We start from the raw sequence: 24,741 nt of genomic DNA, 5'->3' as shown, positions 1-24,741 counted from the left end.
TATTATGGAAGAATCCAATTTTTTTTATAAGTCATAGAGCCCAAAAGTTATATCCAGAAACACAAAGAAGAAAAATACAAGCTGTGCCTATTTCACAGCCTGGTTAGTCACCACCGGAGAAATGGCACGCTGGTGGGAATATTAGACTAGATTAGCACATACATGGTAGACCAATTCTGACCAGGATGTAGAGATCCACACTGCGCAAGATACCACATTGCGAACCGAAGTACTTCTGTGGCTCCTAACATTACCGACGATGACCATTTGGACCCACTGTCCTGAGGGTCCAAATGCGGGCTGCAGGGTCAGATGTTTGGTACAATCTCTGCTGAATCTGCCTAAAGATATTATTCTTGATGCAGCAAGTGGAGCCTCAGTCCTTGCTCAAATTAACAGGATTCTGAACACCACTGGTCCAGTGAATGAACAGTAATTAAGACTTTGTTTTACAGCCTGGATTCTTCCCTACGTGGCTTTCACACCCTCTTTGAAGGTGACTTTAGAATAACCTGAGAAGAGCAGATATTTGGGGACACAGACCACCTGCATAAACTTGTTGCTCCAGCTATCAGGACGTCTCTGCAGCTTTATCAGGTAAAAATCCATTTTGGAGACTGGATTTTTTAATGTTTACTTTTGAGAGGGGCGAGAAGGGGCAAAGAAGGAAGGAGACACAGAATCCAAAGCAGGCTCCAGGCTCTGAGCTGTCAGCTTAGAGCCTAATGTGGGGCTTAAACTCACATGACCTGAGCCGAAGTTAGACACTTAACTGAGTGAGCCACCCAGGCGCCCTGGAGACTGGATTTTTAATAGTTGACAACATAATGTGCTGAATACAGCGTCACATAAGATACCTGCTCCTAGCATTTATAATGAAAACCATTCAGAGAGATACATGTATATATAATTAAATTTTTTTAAATTTTTTTTTTATTTTTGAGACAGAGAGAGAGCATGAACGGGGGAGGGGCAGAGAGAGAGGGAGACACAGAATCGGAAGCAGGCTCCAGGCTCTGAGCCATCAGCCCAGAGCCCGACGCGGGGCTCAAACTAACGGACCGCAAGATTGTGACCTGAGCCGAAGTCGGACGCTCAACCGACTGCGCCACCCAGGCGCCCCCATGTATATATAATTAAAATAAGGACAAATTTTAGGATGGATGAACTTAATTATAAAAGTAATTCTGAAAAACCTTATAACAAAGAATAACGCCAACATTTGGATAACTGGGAAAGGGTCTCCTCAATTCACCTTGAATGCACTGACATTTAAGAGGTCCAGCACATGCAAAAAATACCCAAAAAAGAATATCTGTATTAAGGATTCAAATATGGTTTTAAGTGGTTTTGAAAGCACAGACTATAGTGTATAGTAATCTTTGACTTTTTGTGTACTCTTAATAAAAAACGATAAATATTAACATTTCTATAACATATATTACATGCTAGGCATATTCTAAGTCCTTTACATACATTAATATGATTATTTAAAAAATTTTTTAAAAATATTTTGAAAGTTTATTTATTTTTGGGACAGAGAGAGAGAGAGACAGAGTGCGAGTGAGGAAGGGGCAGAGAGAGAGGGAGACACGGAATCCAAAGCAGGCTCCAGGCTCTCAGCTGTCAGCACAGAGTCCAACGTGGGGCTCGAACTAATGGACTGCGAGATCACAACCTGAGCCAAAGTCGTATGCTTAACTAATTGAGCCACTCAGGTACCCCTATAATCACTTTTTATAATGGTCTCTGAGATAGCTGATATTATTGCCATTTTCTACGTGAGGAAATTGAGGTATTAACTCTTTGACTAGCACTCTCACTTCCACAAACAGAGTTTGAAAATACACCATCTAAAACATGGAACAGCACATGTGTCAAAATGTCCAACACAACATCCATAAGATGGGGTACAATGCAGCCAAAGATAAAAGGAATGAATAAGATATCTCTAGGCACTGATTTGGAGTCCTCTCTAGAATACATTGTTAAGAGAAAAATGCAAGATACAAAACAGTATATATAAATACAACGTGCTAGATTTTCTGTAAGAAAGGAGTGGAAACAAACAAACAAACAAAATGTATGGGTTTATCTATGCATATACTTACTTCATAAAAAGAAACTCTGAGACACCAAATCAGAGAGTAATAAAATGGGGACTCACCAAAGAGCAAATGGCAAATTAGGTGGAGCCACAGACACTTAAGAGTCCATCTTTTTATATAGCTTTGACTTTTGAACCAAATAAATATTTTCCATGTTTTTTAAAAAGTTAAATCAAAAAGTAAATTCTAGGGGCGCCTGGGTGGCTTAGTCAGTTGAGCATCCAACTCTTGATTTTGGCTCAGGTCATGATCTCACAGTTCGTGAAATCAAGCTCGAAGCTCACAGCACAGAGCCTGCTTGGGACTCTTTCTCCCTCTTTCTCTTCCCCTCCCATGCTTGTATGCATGCTCTCTCTCTTAAAAAAAACTAAATCCTTAAAATTAAAAAACAAATTTAAACAAACAGTCCTAACTATGTATTAAATTATAATAAACATGCACTAAAAAGATAACCAAAAAACTAGGAACAGGTTATCTTAAAAAGCAAAGGGATAGGAACATGGGAAATTGGTACCTGAGGGACAGAGAAGAGAATGATACTTCTCACTGTATATCTTTTTATATATTTACATTTTGGACATATGTGAATCGAAATAAAATGTTACTACATATCCCACAGAGAAAATAATCAAGTGACTTTTGAACACATTCTTACTTTTAGTGGGATCCAGTTTGAGGACAAAAGAACTGTGAAGAAGTCTTAAACTTCATTCAGTCTTATTGTGAGCATAATCTACAGAAAATAAGGGGTTAATTTTCGACGGTGGACTTGGGACTGTGAAGTGTTACTATGAAACTATGTTTTTAATATTATAGATCAAAAAACCCAACTAGTTATGCTAATGTCTTGAGGACACAAGGTTTTCAGTATGAAAGATGCACAAGTGTAAAATTGAGGAGGGAGTCTGGGTGGCTCAGTTGGTCAAGTGTCTGACTCTTGATTTTGGCTCAGGTCATGATCTTACAGTTTGTGAGATTGAGCCTGAGGAGGGGCTCCACGTTGACTGCGTGGAGACTGCTTGAGATTTGCTCTCACCCTCTCAAAATAAATAAACCTAAAAAAAACAAAAACAAAAAACAAAACAAAATATATATATATATATATATATATATATATATACACATACACACATACATATACATATACATGTATGTATACGTATACGTGTATATGTACATGTGTATATATATGTGGCGCCTGTGTGACTCAGTTGTTTAAGTGGCCAACTCTTGATTTCAGCTCAGGTTGTGATCTCACAGTTCGTGAGTTTGAGCCCTGCATCTGGCTCTGCACTCATAGCACAGAGCCTGCTTTGGATCCTCTTCTCACCCTCCCTGCCCCTCCCCCACTTGTGCTTACTCTCTCTCTCAAAAATAAAGAAATGTTAGAAAAATTAAAAAAAAAAAAATATATATATATATAAAATCGAGGAAAGAAAAAACTTATAATGTTAAATTTCATTTGGAGATATCAGCATGAAGCCATGACTATGTTTACTATATTGATTACCTCTGTCCACAGAAAGAGCCCAAAAGGAATGATACCTCAAGAGCAATGTGTACCCCTAGCAACCAGATCTTGGGTTCTAATTCCCATTCTCCACTAAAGAGAACCAAGAATCTTTGCAGAAATGGCTGATTTCAAGACCAGGGAAGCAGAAAAAATAAAAAAGGGCCTAATTTATCATGTACCAGAAATAGGAAAGTATGTGAAGTCCAAAAGGAGATATCAAAATGACACTCAAGCCAGTTTGTAGGGGTTCTCACTAGCCAAATTTGGGGCAGCTAGGAAAGAAAGGGATTTTCATTAAAATACACCGAGTAAAGAAAATATCCCTGATCCATAGTAGCAACACCCTCCTATACAAAAAAAGATCAAAGAGATTAAGTAAGGTCAGCCAGCTAGAAAGTGCTCCCAAGTCTGTTGTCTTAATCACTATACTATTTCTTTTTAATGGCCTCAGAGGCAGCTCTAGGAATAGACACCCAATTTAGACAAATACAGAAAATATGTGGTTAATTTACAATGAGTAGACTAATGAGCATCCTCCAGTGTTAAACTGGATGTTTGCTTCACTTTAGAGTGAGGACAAGAAGTACTGTAGGCAGAGACTGCTGGTTTGGGATTTTCTCACCTCTCAGAAAACAGTAACAAGGAAAAGAAAAAGGAATTCAGTCTCCATCTTTGGCAAAACTAGGAGAGACCTGAAAACTCAAACCACAGAAGGGGTAGCAGAACGGCCAAGGCAGTGATACTCAAACATGAGCCAATACAGACAGGATTTCTGCAGCTATAATTTAAGGGACAAGATCCAGTCAAGTATAATTCTCCAAAGTGAGGAGCATACTCTGACACAGGAAACCATAATCTTTTGTTTGTAATAATCAGAGGGGTCACTGAAGCAGAACCTGGACTCGGACCAGTTCCAAGATCCAGGAATCAACGATGTAGGGTTAAACTATTAACCACACACACAAGTGCCATGTGAAAAACAGGGTGTGGTGAGGGGCACCTGGCTGGCTCAGTTGGTACAGCATGTGACCCTTCATCTCAGGGTCATGAGTTCAAGTCCCATGTTGGGTACAGAGTTTACTTTAAAAAACAAACAAACAAACAAACAAACAAACAAACAGCATGTGGTGAGATGCAGGGAAGAGAGAAACTGCCATTTGGGACAATCTATCTTCACTAGCAGGAGAGAAGTAATGACCAAGAAAATACAAACACAGGATTCTGAGCCATTAGGAAAATCTCCCCTAATCCAGTACACAGCCCAGCCTACAACAAGAACCAATTACAAATAGGTGACGCAGAATACATTCAACTCCATTCAAAGATGAGTAGTCAGAACGCAACCAGCACAGGATCTATCTCATGATGCTATAAGAAAAATGGTGGACAGAAAAAGGGGAAGTTCACTAGAAATACTTTTCACTAAGCAGATGAAAATTGTGCCATGAATGAAGAAACCTGATGCAATAACTGCTTCCAGAAATGAAAACACAAAGCAAAGATGTAAGAGCTCACTGGACATAATGATTAGACAACAGAAGGGGCTAAAATAAGCATAGCTCAAGAGAAAAACAGAAGAAAATATTCAGCTGCATCAGGACTGAAAGCAAAACTAAAAAGTAGAGCATGCCAGACAATGGTAGAAACTCAGTAAGAAACAGAGAAGATTGTGAGAAAAGTAAGCAGAATCAAAAGGGGGAAAAGTTAATAAGGCTTAGATAAGGAAGTCATGCAAAAAGGATCCAACAAACACATAACTGGGTGCCCCCTCCCACTAAAATGGAATAGAATAAAGACACAATCCAAGAAAACTGTTCATAAATATGGTGTCACGCTGCAGATTAAAAACATACACCATGTTTCAGAACAGAACAATACACAGTGGTCGCTACAAAACAAATCCCAGTTAAATCATCGAAATTCAAAGATAGAGAGCCTTAGGGGCGCCTGAGTGGCTCAGTTGGTTGAGCTTCCAGCTCTTGGTTTCAGCTCAGGCCATGATCCTAGAGTCAAGACTGAGCCCCATACTGGGCTCAGTGCATAGGATGGAGCTTAAGATTCTCTCTTCCCTTCCCGACCCCTTCCCCTGTTCATGCTCTCTCTCTCTCTCTAAAAAAACAAAACAAAAACAAAACACAACAAAACAAAAAACAAAGAAAAAAAATCTTAGGCAATCAGGCAAAAATATCAAGATCCTTTTAAGGTGTTTAAAAAAAGAAATCAAGCTGGCCTTACTTCTGTACATCATCTAGTTCTGGAAGGCACAGGAAAAACACTTGATAAAGTACTAACAGAAAGAATACAGAAACAAAAGAATTATCAGTTAAACTACTGCTTAAGTATAGTGATAACTGCAAAATGATTCTGAACATGTGAAAACTCAAAATACTGGTCCTGTAAGTTCTTTTTGAGGAAGGTAATAGAGTTCATTCAATCAAGCAACGAACAATAAAAAATGATTTAAAAAATTGGCAGACAGGATTACTCTATTTAACAAAAAGAGTAAGACTTAAAATTTTTTTGGAACTTTCCTTTGTTTCTATGCCTTAAACCAATTTAATTATCATTGGTTTATCTGGTCTTTGAGAGTTTGATAGAATTCAGTGAAACCGTCTGGGCCTAGTGCTTTTCTGGGAGATGTTGCTTTGAAATTTTTTTCTATTTCTCCAATAGAAATTGGTCTATTTAAACTTTCTGGCTTCAGGGACACCTGGGTGGCTCAGCTGGTTGCGCATCTGGCTCTTAGCTTTGGCTCAGGTCACAATTTCACGGTTTGTGAGTTCAAGCTCTCCGTTGGGCTCTATGCTGACAGCACACAGCCTGCTTGAGATTCTCCCTCTCTCTCTCTCTGTGCCCCTCCCCCACTCACATGCTCTCTGTCTCTCTCAAAATAAACAAAATTAAAAAAATAAACTTTCTGGCTCAATTCGAAGGGAGCTAAATATTAGAAATTTATCATTGTTATAGATTTTTTAAACTTAAAAAAAATTATTTATTTTGAAAGACAGAAACAGTGTGAGCAGGGGAGGGACAGAGAGAGAGAGTGAGAGACAGAATCTGAAGTAGGCTCTGTACTGTCAATGTATAGCTCGATGCAGGGCTTGAACTCACGAGCTATGAGATCATGATCTGAGCCGAACACTTAACTGACTGAGCCAGCCAGGTGCCCCTATCACTGTTACAGATTTAAGTAGAAAAATCATCTGGTCATTAGGGTTTTTGCCTGTTTAATTCACTAGTGTATTTCTAGCGCCCAGAGTACTAAGACTGGCAAAATGCTCAAAGTACATCTCACAAAATTCAACATCCATTTTTTTATTAAAAATTCAATACAATGGAAAAGATAGATACTTTGATAACATGGCTTAAAAAAAAAAAAACTCTAGTTTTCATTGTCTGCACATTTCTAACTTTCAAATTTCCTCATACCATCTGAATATATTAACTTTTTTTTTTAAGTTTATTTACTGATTTTGAGAGTAAGAGAGAAAGAGAGCGAGCAAGCAGAGGGAGAGGGAGAGAGAGCATCTCAAGCAGGCTCTGTGCTGTCAGTGCAGAGCCCAACACAGGGCTCAATCCTATGAACTGTGAGATCATGACCTGAGCTGAAATCAAGAGTTGGGACACTCAACCGACTGAGCCACCCAGGCACCCCTGAATACATTAACTGTATTAACTTTAATACAAAATTAAAATGAACAACATATAATCTGTTTTATGTTGGGCAGTTGTGTCTCTCTATACCTCAGGCAATATTTTAAATTACCAAAAGGTAAAGTATGCTCATTTTACTGAAGAGGAAACTAAGGATCAGTAATGTTGAAAACTTGCCTAATGCCACACAGCTAGTGAATGACACAGCTAATGGTTAAATAGAAGTCCTAGGCACTCTTCTACATTTAAAAGTTACTTTCTTCAGAGTTCTGTTCCAGACCCTCTTCTCACTGTATTTATTCCCCCTGGTGAGACTCATACCCCCAACCTTGAACTGTAGCCCACAAGCTGATAACTCCCAAACCCATTACCTCTGGCTCTGACATCTCTTCAACCACCTGCTGACAACAGCCACTTGATTGTTCCATGGATAAACTCAGTATCCCAAAAATCAAAATTATTTCTAACATTCGCTTTCTTTCCCTTGTTTCCTTTTTACTTACTTGGTCAAACAAGGAAAAAAACCAAGGAGACATCTAGACTTCTTCCTCACCACTCTGCCCTGCCTCCAGCTGGTAATCAAGACTTATGGATGGTCTCTTCTGACTGTTTTGGTCTTCATGCCTACTACCCCTTCTTTTGTTCAGTGAATCACTTCTTGTTTATATTGCTAAAGGCAACACATAACCAAAGGTATTAATCAAGAAAGACCTCCTGGCAAGGCTCACATCCCATTGTCTCCGCCCAACTTTCACAACCTTCCCACAATGCAATACAATGCAATATGCCTTGGGGATCGGGAGGACAAACACTATCATGTCTTCACTCAATGGTGTACTTCCTTAGAGGCACCCCAGATCATTCCTCATCAACCAGACTTTATCCCTGTAGGGCCCTGTTGATCTCTCCCTTTTCAGATACCCAAACCTTCCAATACAGCCTAGAGACTTACAGTCTATCTCTGGCAAATCCGCAATCTCTAATCTGAATATATCCTTTACCTCCCTGCCCTAATGAATCTCGGCTCTCCCCTGAGAATATTCCTTCCCCCTTCAGCCCTCTCACCTGGGAGAACTTTTCTCTCAAAAACCTCTTCCCCATCTATATGGTCTTCCTGAATTATCTCCTTCAGAACTCTTACCTGGACTCCAAACTCCTCTATTAACCTATCTCAACATCTCCACTTCAGTGCTCAGAAGTCAACACCATCTTCCAGTGCTCAAAACCAATCAGGGATTCCTCCCCAAAGCTAGTCCTCCCACTGTTCTTCATCACACGTTACTGCAGCATCACCTTCCTAGCCACATGATGTCACCTTCCTAGCCACGCAGTATTACTGCTGCGAAACCTTCCTAGCTACACAACTGGCAGGGCCAAAATCCTAACTCTTCCTATTCTCTCACTGCCCCTATATAATTCTTCAGAAGTCCTGAACCAACTTCAAACCTCTACTCTGGATCTAACCAGGTTCCACCTCCAGCAATCCTCTCTCCTGGATTCCTGACACACCCTTCTAAACCATCTCTCTGTTTCCCACTTTGTCTCTCCACAGCTGATCCACCAAAAACTTCAGATCAGGACGCTGCTCTGCTCAAAACTCTGGTAAGGCTTCCCGCTGCACCCCAGCAAAGTCTAAATCTGTAAAGGGCTTCCTAAGGCCCTAAGTGATATGGAGACCCTGTTACTTCCTAAAATAATCTCTGGCCGCTCTCCTCCCATCAGCCTCTTGCTTCTCCTTAGGCATGGCAAACCCACTACAATCTCAGGCCTTTGCACTTACTGTTCCCACTGCTTAGAATGCTCTTATCCTACACAGCCATATGGCTCACTTCATTACATCTTTCAACTGTTGGCTCCAATCTGTTCTTATCAACAGTTCTCCCGGATCACCTTACATGAAGTGGTAGGCCTGCACTGCCTACCCTGTCGCTCCAAATCTCACCCTATCTAATTTTTCCCCAAAGCACTTTGCACCATCTAGGACACTTTGTTTTTGTGTGTCTCCAGCCCCTAAAAATAGAAACTCTATGAGGGCAGGAATGTCTCGTTGTTCACTGCTTTACTTCTAGTATCTAGAACACTACAGAGCTCATAGAAAAGCACTCAAGGAGTATTTACTGAGGTAAATGAAAGGATGAAGGAAAGAAAAAGGTAAAGAAGGAGGGCTAGATCTTTAAGCCCCAAATATACCTGAGTGCTGAATCAGTAGCATGTGCTGCTGTTGTAGTAATGACTGGAGATTGAGCTCTGGTGGCTGAAACTGTTGCTACCACAGCAGGAGGGATGGTATTAGAGGTGGTCACAGGTGGACGAGACTACCAAGAGAAGAGAAAAAAATATTTCATTTAAAACAAAAAGCAAAATAAAATATAGTAAGCCAAATACTGTAAGTGTAATTTAAAACCTGGGCCTCCAAACAAGTATGTTGTTCAAATGAAAGGAAATTCTCACCATTCTGACTAAGGAATTCTATGTTCAGATAGGTAATTTTAAGACCAAGAGTCAGAATTACAAAAAAAATTCCCATTTTGGCTGGATAGAGTATATAAATTCCTCCTTTCCAAATATGACTAGGTTGAACATTTTATCCTATGGGGAGTAGTTGGGATCCAACCCTTCAGATCTAGAGTGCCCACAGATTTGTTGTTGGTTCTGACATAGACATTCTATACTCCCACACAACCAAGCACTTTCCATAGAGGGCTCTAAGCCGTCGGATGGAGATGCTGGCTCTCGGGCCCTCTAAGCCAGCAAACATGTGAAAACAGCATTTGCTTATGGAAGATTCAGGGTGCCCAGCTGCTCTCTGGCTGTTTTCACATGGATGTACTTCTCTTACCTTCCTTTATACTACATCTGTGTATAAAATCTTCACCAGACAAGTTCCACCCTGGGCTTCACTGGCTTGTCCACTGTCATTTCTTTCGATCATCTGAGCTCTTCTGAGTAGTCCCTTTCTTGACCCTGATACATGCAGTTCAATTTGCAAATGCTGCCCATTTGGATCTGCCTCTTATCTCCAGACCTTCGATCTGCAGTGCCTACGCCTACTGCTACAGCTTGTCTCACACCAGGTCATCACACTAGCTTTAGAACTCCCTATTTGGGTTCTTTCTCCTGTCCTTCCTGTATACCATTTACACTCCAGGGGCCGAATGAGTCTCTAAATGTGCTTTGTTAGCCAGCAAGCCCTCTTATTTTGTTTTAAATTGAAAACTCTAGGCTGGACATGTACTATCCAGTGTCCACCCAGCAATCTTCCTGATTGTGTTAAACCCAGCTGTTCTATATATGTGACCAGTCTGGCCCCCAAAAGTATTTGAACATGCATCTACCGTCTGTGGTTCAGCTACATTAATCTTCCAAAGAGATTTCTGTGATCTCATATTACTATGTTCAAAAAACTTAGTGGCTCTCTGCTGTGTATAAAATCAAGTTTACACTCTGTATCTTCAAGCTCTGAATTCAGAGACATCACAGTATCACCTCATAACACAGTATACTTCAGTACTATTGAGGCCATAGATTTCCTTGGAAAAAAGCTGAAAGACACAGACTGTCTTTCTTGAGAAGCACACACATGTATAAAAATGTGCACGAAGTATTTAGGGGCTCATACATCCCTATCTGAATTAAAACTTCTCCGTTCTGGCTCACCTTTACTAAACCCAGTATACAAGTGCCATGGTCTTCCTTGCCACTGTGCATAGTCTCACTCCCTTTCACCGCCTCTTCACTTCTCTGAATCTCCCTCTACACCCATCCCTACAACAGCTTCCCTTGGCCCTGCTCTTCTAAATCTCCGTGGCTGATCATCTCACACCGTATAGAACTCAACCTTCTGGACACCTTGGCGACTAGATCAAAAGTCACGTGAGGTCAAAGGACTCTCCCAGGCTCTAGCAGAGTCAAGAACTCTGAGTAGGCACTTGATACTTGCTGGCTGACTACCCACAAGCTGACATGCCTGGATAGGTTGGTGAATGATATGCTGTACTGCCGGCTGAGCTGTAGCAGTATTTGGCAACTGGGAAGTCGGCCTCAGGACCGTGGTCACTTTAGAACTGGACATCACAGCAGCAGCGGCTGCACCTGGAAAATAATTTTTGTCATTAGTATGGCTTATGGGCTCACCATTTAAATATTCCAATCATACGCCCTAGGAAAAGAGTGCAGATATGTTCTAAAACTCAGTATGTCAGTAACTTAGCTGACATGCCGTATCGTATACTTCCCTTTTGTCACATAGAAAATTTTAAAAAGTGCACTCACGGGTTGTGATTTGTTAAGATTAGTAAACTGTTTTGCTTCTTCAAGGACACTATGAAATGAAACTGTTTTCTGTTTTGTTAACTGCAAGGATGCAGAAGAGAGGCACACACTGAATAGCACAGCGCGGGGCTGCTGCCTTCATTTAGGCCAAGGCTCCAGCGGTTTAACCATCAGTGAGGGTTCACCTGAACTACCTCTGCCTTTGTATTGTCAAATACAGGCAAATGACATCTTAGTATTTTCACAAAAGTACTTTCGATCTAACACAGACGCCCTTGCAATCTGTGAACTTTGCTCTGGGGACCAATGAATTACGTTATGACCAAGTAAACCTGGTTTTGTACTTGTTAGCCTGATTTTGCCAACAATGATTTTACACTCTCCAACATAAGGCTGATGAAGTAGCTGAGAAAAGTCACTGAATTTAATACTTGACAACCTATCAGAATTTAACTGTAAGAATAAATCCATCTTACAGCTGTATTAATTGAGTTACCATTATCACTAAACCTTTAAAATATTCAGTATTCGTATTTGTGACTTTATTCTAAACATCAAGATCATTTTGGACTGTCATAAGTCTGAGGCGTTCCTCATTATAAAGGACAATCTTTAGACCCTACTAAAAATCTGAATTGTTTAAAGTTTACACCCAAAAGCATACACACATGCTTGTTGGGGTATGACTGTAATTAGCACATATTTGACCATGCCAAAAATGTGTATTGCTCTAAGTTTATTCCTGCTGTCCTATAACTTTAATAAGCTGATTCTAGATACATTTTTTATTACTGTATCTCTTACCAAATGTGTATCTGCCAATGCATTTTGAGAACTTAAGCAAAACGTACAGTTTTTACCTCGAGGTAAATGAGAAGCTCCAATGTGAAGAGGGGGCCCAGGAGCATTGCTGCGGATAATAGACATCTGTACATTGGTGGTCATGATATGATGCAGGTTACTGGGATGTCCCTGCAAGAAACAGGACATAATGTTATTTTCATGTGCTTGGTCTTAGCCATTGATGCTTAGCCATTGCTTCTAGGAGGTCAGCTGCCTCCAAATGTGGGTCAGGGTGTTCCTTTTAGACAGTGAGTACCCCAAGGGAAAGGATGTTTAGTTTTTTTTATGCAACATACTACATGAAGACCCATGCCCTCAAGCATGGGGTAAGTGACTGTGAGAACACTTCAACTGCCTTGAGCCACAGTAGGTGCTAGATCTCTAACAGATGGACTCATTTGACTGCCCACTTTGGGACACTCTCATCTCCAATATTAGTCTTTCACACTTGTTCTGTCTGCGTTGGCAAAAAGCTTATTCTATTTTATTTTATTCTATTTTAGAATAAGCCAAAAGCTTATTCTATTTTATTCTTATTTCCTATTCTATTTTTTTTACATGCCACTGCATTCATCCACTCTTTATGTTATGCAGGACTTCTAAGTAAATGTCAATTAGCACTCAGCAGGTACTCCCATACGAGTTCTTCAACTCCTCCCCTCCTTAGAGGACCTTCCTCACAGGCTCCCAACCTTGATGCCAGTGATACCCAGGTGGGGGTTCCAGTATTTCTGGGAGTACTCAGCAGTATGACAAGAGAAAAAACAAAAAACAAAAAACATAGTGTCTTCTTGGAATACCAATTTTTTTCTTAAAAACTTGAAGGGAAAGTTTTTAGATTCAGGTTTTTTCACTGGTCAATAATTCAAAATATTTAAATAAATCATATACATATTATAGAGTAGAAGTAGAATTTCAGCCAAAAAACATAAGCTAAAACATGAGACTACAAAATAAATGTTCACGACTGATGAGCTGCTTGAGGGCACTTGCTAGGTGCCCAAGACATACACCATCATCCTCCTCAGAGAAAAATCCTAAAGAAGCATTACTGCCACGAGGCTGTTCTCCACCCCCCAAAGCTAACCAGCACAAGTGGACTCTGAGCACCTCAAGGATACGGACGGTCTTGTCTAGACTTGTATCTCACATGGACGGTGGTGCCTCACACATAGCAGATGCTCAATTCATACTGGCCAAAGACAAAGACCACTGTGCATGTTGGTTTTACTCCCTGCAGATATCCTTCTCTCTCAAACCTGCTATCCTCCCCTTGCAGATACCAGTGACCATTTAATTTTTTAATTTAATACAGTGCCTAATGTACTGCTGGCATTCAATAAATAATGATCAACAGTTTGGCATCTCAGTTTGAAAATCAGCAAATTAAGAGGAGAAAAACCTGTTGTCCACTGATTGTTGCCACAGGAATGGCTGAAGCTTGAGGGATGCTACTCTCCATGGTAACGGTAACCTGCCCTGGAACCTTGGGGGGAAGTGACAAGGTAGAAGGTGGAGCAGGAGCAATGGGACGGCTAGGCATGGTGGGCTTCGGGGGCGGCTGCGAACAGAAAACCACACGAAACAATCAATAGCTTTTTACAAGTGATGCATTTCCTTCTATAGTTAAAAAAGTACACAAATCAAACCTGGAGAGGGCCAGGAAAGATCCAGAAGCCTTATATATTTTATCTCTTAGCATCACAGCTCTTCCATTCAAGTACCAGCATTTCCATTTTACAGATGAGGAAGCATACAAAGCAAGGCTATGTCACTTGCTCCAAGCCACACAGACAGTAAAAACTGGAACTGGGACTGAAGCCCAGACTTGGATGGCTCACAGCCCACATTCTTTCTTCTGTACAATGCTGCATCCCAAGTTTGGGCGGAAGTAAACAAAACTCCCAGTAACTAAAACATTGCGACAAGGTAATACACAAGGCGATATTCTCAGATACCCCCAAATTAGTGAGCTTTAAAACAAAACCTTGGAGAAGAGTGCCACTCCAAGATAAAAACTAAGTCAGCATGCCCATTAACTTGAATAAAGTCAATGTCAAAATGGATACTAGAAAAGATCCTGTGATGCCAACTGCCCAGCGGCACAAGATAGGCACTGCAGAACAGCAGAGCTCTAAGCGACAGAAAAGAGCTGAACTGATGGGTCAAAAAGAGAACGCTGTGATCCTGGATGCGGCCTAAGACTCTGTGAATACTGTCAGGAACATGAGCCAGTCCTTAGCTGTGGTTTAATGTGAAATTTTAAACCTCTCCATTACCTTCATAAGTCCCTCCGAAAAGGAGAGTGGCACTGCTGGCGTCAGATGTGCTGGTGGGGCTGTCACTGTGACGGGTGTGCCCGATGCAACAGCATGGTGTGTAGACAACATCTGCACCTGCGGATAGGGCCTTACCACAACAGGCTCTTGCTTCTCTTCACGGGACTGGAGGGAGCCGCCGGAACCCATGTGCTCCCTGGCAGTGACTTCAGCCTCTCGACTAGATTCATCATTGACTAGTAAGGGCATTAAGGGAGAAAACTCATGTCATATGCTGTCAGTGTTAAATAATACTAATGAGGGGCGCCTGGGTGGCGCAGTCGGTTAAGCGTCCGACTTCAGCCAGGTCACGATCTCGCGGTCCGTGAGTTCGAGCCCCGCGTCGGGCTCTGGGCTGATGGCTCAGAGCCTGGAGCCTGTTTCCGATTCTGTGTCTCCCTCTCTCTCTGCTCCTCCCCCGTTCATGCTCTGTCTCTCTCTGTCCCAAAAATAAATAAACGTTGAAAAAAAAAAAAAATTTTAAATAATACTAATGAAGTAAACAGCACATACAGCTGTCGGCTGGGCTGATAGCTCAGAACCTGGAGCCTGCTTTGCATTCTGTGTCTCCCTCTCTCTTTCTCTCTCTCTCTCTCTCTCTCTGCCCCTCACCCACTTACTCTCTCTCAAAAATAAGAAGGCATTAAAAAAAAATTAAAAAAAAATGATCTCAAACAGTTGGAAGAGCAATGCAAGACAGGATGCTTTCATTTAAGGTATTTATTTAAAAAGTTATAAAAACCTAACATTAAAAAGATAACATAAATATTCTTAAGCCCAAGAACATACAGCTTTTCAAAACAAATTTCCTACAAAACAAACATGGAGATCTCTATCATTATTACAATCCTATCATCATTATGTACACCTTTTGAAACTCAACAATTCCACTTGCAGCAATGTATCCTATAAAATACATAGTACGTGTGTAAAATGACTTGTGTACATTATTTGTTTCACCATTTTTATTCCAGTAAAGGAATTTTTAAAACCTACGCATCTATCAACAGGTGACTGGATGTATAAATTCCGGTATACTCCCAGACTACCATGAACTATAAAAATAAGACAAGGAAACTTTTTAGGTATTCTTATTAAAAAATCGGTAATGTGCATTACGCAAAAACATATCTAAAGGAAAAAAGTAAGGTACAGAACAGTGAAAAAGTAATCATACATGCCTTTATTTTCTTATGTAGAAACATAACTCCCAAAGTATCTTGATTTCTTGATGGGAAAGAAAGTAGATTCTGAGAGAATAGGGATAGGAGAGATACTTTTTGCTATACACTCTTTCTTTGGGAATTGTGGACCAGAACAACAAGTAACTATTTAAAAACAACTTAAAAATTGAGGGAATTCGACTCCCACATTGGGTTCTGTGCTGACAGGGCAGAGCCTGCTTGGGATTCTCTCTCTCCCTCTCTCTCTGCCCCTCCCATGCATGCCTTCTCTCTCTCTCAAAATAAATAAATAAAATTTTTAAAAAAGCTAAATGAAATTCCATTGGATATACCATAACTTTTTTAACCATTATATCACTGATGGGCTTTTAGGTTATTTCCAAATTTTTGCTATTATCAACAACTCTGGGATAAACATCCATATGTATTTTGAGTTCTTGTCCAGCGATTTCCTCAGGAAAAAAATCTCTGAGTACAGGTGTTACGTGAAAAGACATGTATATTTTACATTTTGTTATATGTTGATTTTTCTCCCTGGTCATTCAGATTTTTTTTACTTTGATTTTTAAAACCACTCTATTGATGTACAATTTACATACAATAAAATGGCTATTCACAGACTAGAGAGTTCAACAACAGTTTTGGTTTTTTTTTACGTTCTTAACCAACAGGCTAGGAGTAGAACTGCTGGGTCAAATGGTAAGTAAATGTTTATAGGAGACTGCCAAAATACCTTCCAAAGTGGTTGTATCGTGTTATAGTCCCATCAGCCAGTGGATCAGAGTTCTAGCAGCCCCTTATCCTCACAATTCTTGATACACAGACATTCCAGTAGGTGTTTAGCGGGGTTCTCATGGTGATTTCAGTTAGCATCTCCATGATGACTGGTGATGTGCAACTTCTTTTTATGTGGTCACAGGCCATTCATAAATATCTTCCTTTGTGAAGTATATGTTTCTTTTCAAAAAAAAAATTTTTTTTACATTTATTTATTTTTGAGAGACTGATAGAGTGCGAGTGGGGAAGGGGCAGAGACAGGAGACAGAATCCGAAGCAGGCGCCAGGCTCTGAGCTGTCAGCACAGAGCCCAACATGGGGCTCGAACCCACGAGCCGTGAGATCATGACCTGAGCCGATGTCGGATGCTTAACCGACTAAGCCATGCAGATGCCCCATGAAGTGTATGTTTCTATATTTTGTCCATTTTTTAGTCAGTCAGCTTTACTGAGGTATAATTTACATAGAAAATCCACTAATCCTTTGTACAAAACTAGATGAGTTTTTGCAGGAGTATACAGTATTCTAACCACAATACAATCACGATGGAGAACATTTTCCATTACTCTTACCGGTTCATTCATGCCCCTTTGCAGTCAGTTCCCTCCCTCAGACCCTCCTACCCCTTAGAAACCATTAATTTGCTTTCTAACACTATAGCTTTGTGTTTCCTGGAATTTCATACAAATAGAATCATACAATATTTGGTCTGTTGTGTCGGTTTCTTTCTCTTAGTATAGTCAGTCCTTGAACAACATGGATTTGAATTGCACAGCTGTACTTACACGTGGCTTTTGATACAGTACAGTGCTGTAAATGATTTTTTCTTCCATATGCTGTTCGTTCGTTCTTTCTTTCTTTCTTTCTTTCTTTCTTTCTTTCTTTCTTTTAGAAAGAGAGAGACCATGCATGTGCCTAAGCAGGTTCCACACTCAGCATGGAGCCTGACAAGGGCACTGATCCCACAACCCTGGAATCATGACCTGAGCAGAAATCAAGAATCACACCCTCAACCAACTGAGCCACCCAGGTGCACCTCTTCCTTAGGCTTTTCTCTGTAACATTATCTTTTCTCTAGCTTACTTCATTATAAAAATACAGTATATGATATATAAAACACAAATATGTATCGATTGTTTATGTCATCAGTAAGGCTTCTGCTCAACAGCAGGCTATTAGTAAAGTTTTAGGGGAGTCAAAGTTATACTCAAATTGACTCAGAGGGCCAGTGACCCTAACCCTCAGGTTGTCCAAGGGTTAACTGTATAATGTTTTTAAGGTTCATCTATGTTGTTCTATACGCTAGCAGTCTGCTCCTTTTTATTAAGTAATTTTCCACTGTATGTGTAAACCAAACTTTAGTCACCAGCTGATAAATTCTGGGTTGTTTTCAGTTTATGGCTATTGTTTCTAGGAACACTGATTCTAGGAACACTTAAGTATGAACATTGCTTCTAGGAACACTGAAGTATGAGTCTTTGAACATACATTTCCATTTATCTTGGGGAAATATCTAGGAATGAGATTGCTAGGTTGTATGGTCAAGTTTATATTTAACTCTATGAAGTACTGCCAAACTATTTCGAAAGTAGCTAGATTATCTGGCGTTCCCAACAAGAAGGTATGGATTCTACTTGCTCCATGAACACCTCAAACTTGGTATTGCTGGTATTTAATTTTAGTCAGTATAGTAGATATGTAGTATTTTCTGTGGTTTAGTTTGCATAGCCTTGAGGAAATAACACAATTGAGTATCTTTCATGTGCTTATTGGACATTCCTATAGCATCTTTGGTGATCGGTCTATTCAAAGTTTGCCCATTAAAAAATCAGAGTGTCTCAAATAGAAAAAGCTATTAAGTTACAAGAGTTCTTTATATATTTAGGATATAAGTCCTCTGCAGATATATTTATCCAAATGTCTTTGTGGCTTGCATTTTTGTTAATGGTGTCTTTTGAAGAACAGGCATTTTTAATTTTGATGAAGTACAATGTATCAGTTGTTTCTTTCATAATTAGTGTTTTTTGTGACCTAAACAGTATTTGGTCACTGCAGTTTCCATGTTTTCTTTTAGAAATTTTAAGTTTTTCGTTTAGGTCCATAATGATACATTGTGAGTTAATTTTCGTGTAAGGCAAAAGTAAAGGTTAAGGTTCATTTTTTCCATATGGATATTCTGGTGTTCAAGCACTATTTTGTTGAAAAGACTATCATTTCCCTATTGAATTATCTATGTACATTTGTCAGAAATCAGTTGACCAGTATTATGTATGGGTCTGTTTCTGGATCCTCCACTTTCAATGATCTATATTTCTATCTTTATGCCAATACTACACTGTCTTGATTAGTGTAAGCTTACAGCAAGTCTTTAACGTAGTAGAGTCTTCCAACTTTCTTTTCTTTTTAGGGGGATCAAAACTGCTTTGTCTATTGTAGATCCTTTAGTTTCTACATAAATATAGATTCAGGTTGGCAAGTTTTACAAAAGGACATGAAAGGATTTTCATCAGGATTTTTAAAAATCTACAGATCCCCTTGGGTAGAACTATTATTTTAAAAATATTGAGTGTTCCAATCCATAGGCATGATTGATCATTTCATTTATCTAGGTTAAAAAAAATTTTTTTTAATGTTTATTTATTTTTGAGAGAGGGAGAGAAACAGTGTAAGCAGGGGAGGGGCAGCGCAACAGGGAGACACAGAATCCAAAGCAGGCTCCAGGCTCTGAGCAGTCAGCACAGAGCCTGATGAGGGGCTGGAACTCACGTACCGTGAGATCATGACCTGAACAGAAGTCAGACGCTTAACTGACTGAGCCACCTAGATGCCCCACTTTTATCTAGGTTTTTAATTATTCTTAGCCATGTTTTTCATAGGTTTTTAACTCTAAGTCTTACACACGTTTTGTTGGTTTATCCTTAAATATTTTCTGGGGTTTTTTTTTTTTTTTTTTGATGCTCTTGCAAATGACATTTTAAAAATTTCATTTTTCAAAAAAATTGCTAGTATTTAAAAATATAATTGGTTTTTATACATTGAACTTTTATCCTGAAACCTTTTTTTCTTTTTTTTTTTTTAAAGTTTATTTATTTTGAGAGAGAGTGTACGTACACTCATGTATGCAAGCTGGGAGAGGAAGAGAGAGAGAGAGAGAGAGAGAGAGAGAGAGAGAGAGAATCCCAAGCAGGTTCTGTGCTATCAACACAGAGCCCGACACAGGGCTAGATTTCACTAAGTGTGAGATGAAGACCTGAGCTGAAATCAAGAGTTGGATGCTCAACTGACTGAGCCACCTGGCTCCCCCTTTTCTTTAAAGGGCTTTAAAAATTTTTTTTAAGTAATCTCTATACCCAATGTGGGCCTCGAACTTACCACCCCAAGATCAAGAGTCACATGCTATTCTGATTAAGCCAGGCAGGCACCCTAGTATTTTCTTTATATATGATGTTTTGAACCTTTCCTGTTATCCAAACAGATCTTCCCATAATTAAATTTTTGAGGGAATGGACAATTTAACAACTTTCCCCAAACCTATTTGTCCAGGAAGACTTTGATTTTTGACAATTTCATTAAGATACACTTTACTGACCATTTCCTGTTAAGATCTTTTCGAAACCATTTATCATTTCCTTCCAGATATCTGAGTTCTTCACTTCAGCTTATTTTTACCTGAAAAGAATCCTGAAAGGGTAGTTAAGAACACTGGTTGTAGTCTACACTTCTGAAATTTGAACGTGTTTGAGATCCTGATATGCTTTTACTTCTGATAAAAGCGATAGGAAATATCAAGAAAATATTTAACTCCTTATGGAAAACTTTTGTTTCCTTCTCTGAGAGCAATAGAAGGAAAAAACACACACTATTCACAAGTAAAATTACAGACAATTTTAAGTCAATGATTTCCTCAACAAAATCTGAGGGCAATTATTCCTAAATGACACCATTTTTAATAAGCAGCATAATTCTCTGCAAATAGACATTCAAAAATACTCCCTTTAAGCTATGCTTGCTTATTTATTTATTTATTTATTTATTTATTTATTTATTTTAAAAGAGAGAGAGAGAGAGAGCATGCAAGTCAGGGAGGGGCAGAGAGAGGGGTGGAGAGAGAGAATCCCAAGCCAGCTCTGCACTGTCAGCGCAGCGCCTGATGCGGGGCTCAAACTCACAAACCATGAGATTGTGACCTGTGCCAAAGTTGGACACTTAACTGCCTGAGCCACCAGGTGCCCCTAAGCTATGTTTCTTTAAATTATTCTATGAATTTATATCAAAGACAAAATACTGTCAAAAATATTTATTAAAAAGCAAAGAACTTTAAGTGGCTCTGTAAGGACTTGATGACCACTACTTTGTGTCCTATGATGTAGCAAGTACAGCAAATACAAAGGTACGCAAGGTGGATGTGGTTCTAGCCCTCATTCCAGGAGGTCCAACCCCTGACTTGCGGATGGTGGAATCAGTAAACACCTCCTAGAGAAAGTGACATCTGAGATGAAACCTCAAGGAAGAACAGGAATTAATCAGATAAGTGAGTGTGAAAAGGAAGAAGGAAGTTTGTGGCAAAAGGAACAGAATGTATAAAGTCTGAGTCAAGAAAATTGGGAACTTTTTGTCATTCATTTAGAAAATGAGTAGCTACTATTAAGCAGGAGACATAAAGTAGCTTAAAGTTATTTCAAGTCTAAAGAGAACTGAAATGAATTTGTAACAAAAAAAAGTTGGCAGGAGGGAAGCAAAGGGATAATGAGGTTGAAACACTAGACAAAGGGCCATAGCTCACAGATAAGAGAGAGAGACAGAGCAATTAAAGATGAGGCCATGTTCCTGGTTTGAGCAATGAGCAGACAGTGGTACCATTTACCACGATAAGGAACTTAGGAAGCAGGAGGCGAAGAAAAGGGAATAGAAAAAGAAATACTCCACTTTGCAGTGCCAACTTTTTTCTTGACACATTTAGAGAAAAGACCACTTGAAGGAGTTCCTCAACTTCAGCACTACTGACTGGACTGGATACTTGGGGGCACAGGGGCAGGGGAAGCTCTAAGGCCCATTTAGCAGCATCCCTGACATTTAACTATCAGATGTCAATAGCACCCCCTAGTTGTGACAACCAAAAATGTATCCAGACATTGCCAAATTATTCCCTGGAATGCAAAATCATCCCTGCTGAGGACCACGGACCTATAGCACTCAAAGGGTATACAACCAAAAACTAAGCGTATATATGTGTGCATATTCCGTTGATCCTTGAACAATGTAGGGGTTAGGTGATGGCCACACCTGCAGTCAAAAATCTGCATATAACTTTTGATTCCCTTAAATTTAACTACTAATAGTCTATTGTTGAGTAGAAACCTTACCTGTAACAGTTGACTAATACATATTTTGTATGTTGTAAGTATCATATATCATATTCTTGCAATAAATGAAGCTACAGAAAAAAATGCTAGTAAGAAAATCATAAGGAAGAGGCACCTGGGTGGCTCAGTCAGTTGAGCAGCCCAGTCTTGACTTTGCTTTAGGTCATGATCTCATGGTTGTGAGATCGAGCCCCGCTTCCGGCTCTACACTGAGTGTGGAGCCTGCTTGGGATTCTCTCTTTCCCTCTCTCACTCTGTCCTTCCCCCACATTCACCTACCTTCTATCTCTAAAAATAAATTTTTAAAAAATTTAAAAAAAATTATTGAAAAAAGAAAATCATAAGGAAGACAAAATACATTTACAGTACTTTACTATTTTTTTCAGAAAAAACCCACATGTAATGGAGTTCAAACCCATATTTTTCAAGGGTCAAATGTACTTTTTTTTTTTCAAACCTTTTTCCTAGTTCATAGGCTCATAAAAGGCAAGAACTATGCCTTACACAGTTTGGACTCTCTCATGGCACTATTAATACTCTGGGCGTTAATTAAAGGAGAACACACTACTGTATTAAAAATATAGTTCTTGTAGGAATGCTTTAATGTAGGTTTCTGGTATACTCTAGTACATGTGAAAGAATTAAAAAAGGAATTTAAAAAGCCTTGTTTAGATTAGAATTGTAATATATCCTTTATTCAAATTTGATAACCTAGTATTTACTAAAATCCCACAAGGAATTTGCTAATTAAAAAAAAAAAATTTTTAATGTTTATTTATTTTTGAGAAAAAGAGAAACAGAGTGTGAGCAGAGGAGGAGCAGAGAGGGAAGGAGACACAGAATCGGAAGCAAGCTCCAGGCTCTGAGCTATCAGCACAGAGCCTGATGTGGGGCTTGAACCCACGAACTGTGAGATCATGACCTGAGCTGAAATCGGATACTGAACTAACTGAGCCATCCAGGCACCCCCCCAAAACTGGCAACATTCTTAAAACAAGAAGCAATATAGGAGAACATCGCATATCTCACCTGTGGCAGCTGGGTTTATCAATCCTGCAGAACCACTGTTTGCAATCTGTGAAGGAGCCTGGCTTAGCCCAGTGGATGGGGTTCCTAACCGAGGAAACTGTTGAGAACTCATTTCCACCTGCAGTGCACACAGTCATATGGTTATTACTAAATTCTCACGTTAGAATCAATAATGAGAAATTAAAGCATCTCCAGTACCTATACTTTCCTTTAGAAAAGCAAATGCAGCATCATTCATCTAGAACAATTATTTGTGATCAATATACAGTGCAGAAGTAAACTAAATTCTGTTAAGTTTTTAGTGGACATAGGTTCAATAATAAAATCATTTGTGTGGTGTTGGGGGATACTATGACACTCCATAAATACAGCTTACCACTCTAAAAAATCAACACTGAATTCTGTACAACAGCCATATGACAGGTATTAACACAATACATATACATCGGTATAAAGTTTTATGGAAAATAGCATGTCCTTTTAAAGACTGAAGCTTACACCAAGGTGACCATAACTGTCATGTGTATGTCATAGGAGGAATCTGAGGGGAGATACCTTGTTCTAAGAAATCAGAAACCTGACATCAAGACCTACTTCAAAAGAACTCTCAAATGATTTTCTGCACAGGCCTCCGTTTACAGATTTCCTCCCCCTTTCTCTCACAGACCACCCCCACCCCCCACTAAGCCAGAGGAACCAGAGACCTTCACCACTTTCTCTAAATCGACCCCCACTTTTCCCTCAAGAGCCAAGCTCTACCGGTCTTTCGATTCGCACGCAACCCCACCCCCACCCCAAAGCCCACCGCTGAGATTGGAGAACACAGGTTTCCAGACACACTTCGGGTGTCTGAGACTCTCGGGTTAGAGGGAGGACGGCATTCTAGGGATCCCTAGCACAAGCGGCGTGCCTCTTTACCTGCAGCCGCCGCCCGCCGCCCGCACCTCCCGCTTCCATCTCGCCGGGCTGGGGGTGCCGCGGAGGGCCCATCTCGGTGGCAGCGTTGGGCTCCGGAGTCGTGGAGACGGATCCTACCGGAGCCCACTTCGGGCCCGCCGCTGTCCAGCCCAGCCGGCCCCGCTCACCCCCGCCACCCCACCGGGGCTCCGCTCCAGTACTCTGCCCCCGAACCTGCCCCTACCTCCCCCGCCCGCCCATTGGCCCCACGCCGGGCGCGTCATTCGAGGGCCCGCACCAATCCGCAGAGGCCTGCGCGCTCTGATCCCGCCCCACCCTCCCGCCGACTCCCAGCCAATCAGGCGCGAGCCTCGCCGGGGCAGCCCAAACCCCTCGAAGCTGAGCCAATGGCAGAGGAAGACAAGCGCTCCCGGCGAGGGGGGCGGAGAGGTGGGAGGCCCCGCCTCGGTCGGGGTCTGAAAGCGGCGGGCGCAGGGCCCGGATGTGGAGAGTCACTTTAAACTGCTCCAGGAGCCAAACTCCCTGGGCCGCCCGCCCGCCGGCGTTCCCCCAGCCGCTCTACTTCCCCGCCAGGGCCCACGCCCGCCACGCCCCCAAGCCCGAAACAGCCCACCCCTCCTGGAGCCTCTCTCTTCCTTGCCGCAGGACACCGGGTCCCTGCCGCCGGCCCAACTGCCATGCCCAGCTCATGGAAAAGCGTAGATCTAAGCCGCAGGAGACGAGGCACCGCTGCCCTTCCCCAGGGACGCTCAGCGGGACGGA

The 24,741-nt window shown here is 40.7% G+C and overlaps 1 protein-coding gene across 17 annotated transcripts in view; it reads right to left on the bottom strand.

Annotated features, from left to right (window-relative positions):
• Positions 1 to 24,741, bottom strand: part of SAP130 (Sin3A associated protein 130) — an 81,972-nt gene that overhangs the window by 57,011 nt on the left and 220 nt on the right. For 4 of the 17 annotated variants that reach the window (XM_045479351.1, XM_045479348.1, XM_045479352.1 and 1 more), the window contains exons 1-7: positions 23,980 to 24,169; positions 23,062 to 23,179; positions 14,670 to 14,905; positions 13,793 to 13,951; positions 12,408 to 12,519; positions 11,243 to 11,367; positions 9,466 to 9,590 (exon numbers count right to left, since the gene is read on the bottom strand). In XM_045479351.1, the coding sequence (XP_045335307.1) occupies positions 9,466 to 9,590; positions 11,243 to 11,367; positions 12,408 to 12,519; positions 13,793 to 13,951; positions 14,670 to 14,905; positions 23,062 to 23,179; positions 23,980 to 24,051 (947 nt within the window). In that variant the 5' untranslated portion in view covers positions 24,052 to 24,169. Of the gene's footprint in view, positions 1 to 9,465; positions 9,591 to 11,242; positions 11,368 to 12,407; positions 12,520 to 13,792; positions 13,952 to 14,669; positions 14,906 to 16,625; positions 16,850 to 23,061; positions 23,180 to 23,979; positions 24,198 to 24,592; positions 24,734 to 24,741 lie in introns of those variants that run through there. The other 13 variants (XM_045479355.1, XM_045479350.1, XM_045479362.1 and 10 more) reach the window with 10 other exon arrangements.

This window comes from Leopardus geoffroyi, chromosome C1 (genome assembly GCF_018350155.1).
Source record: "Leopardus geoffroyi isolate Oge1 chromosome C1, O.geoffroyi_Oge1_pat1.0, whole genome shotgun sequence".
Taxonomy (NCBI): Eukaryota; Metazoa; Chordata; class Mammalia; order Carnivora; family Felidae; genus Leopardus; species Leopardus geoffroyi.
This window is presented reverse-complemented; position numbering and strand designations above follow the sequence as displayed.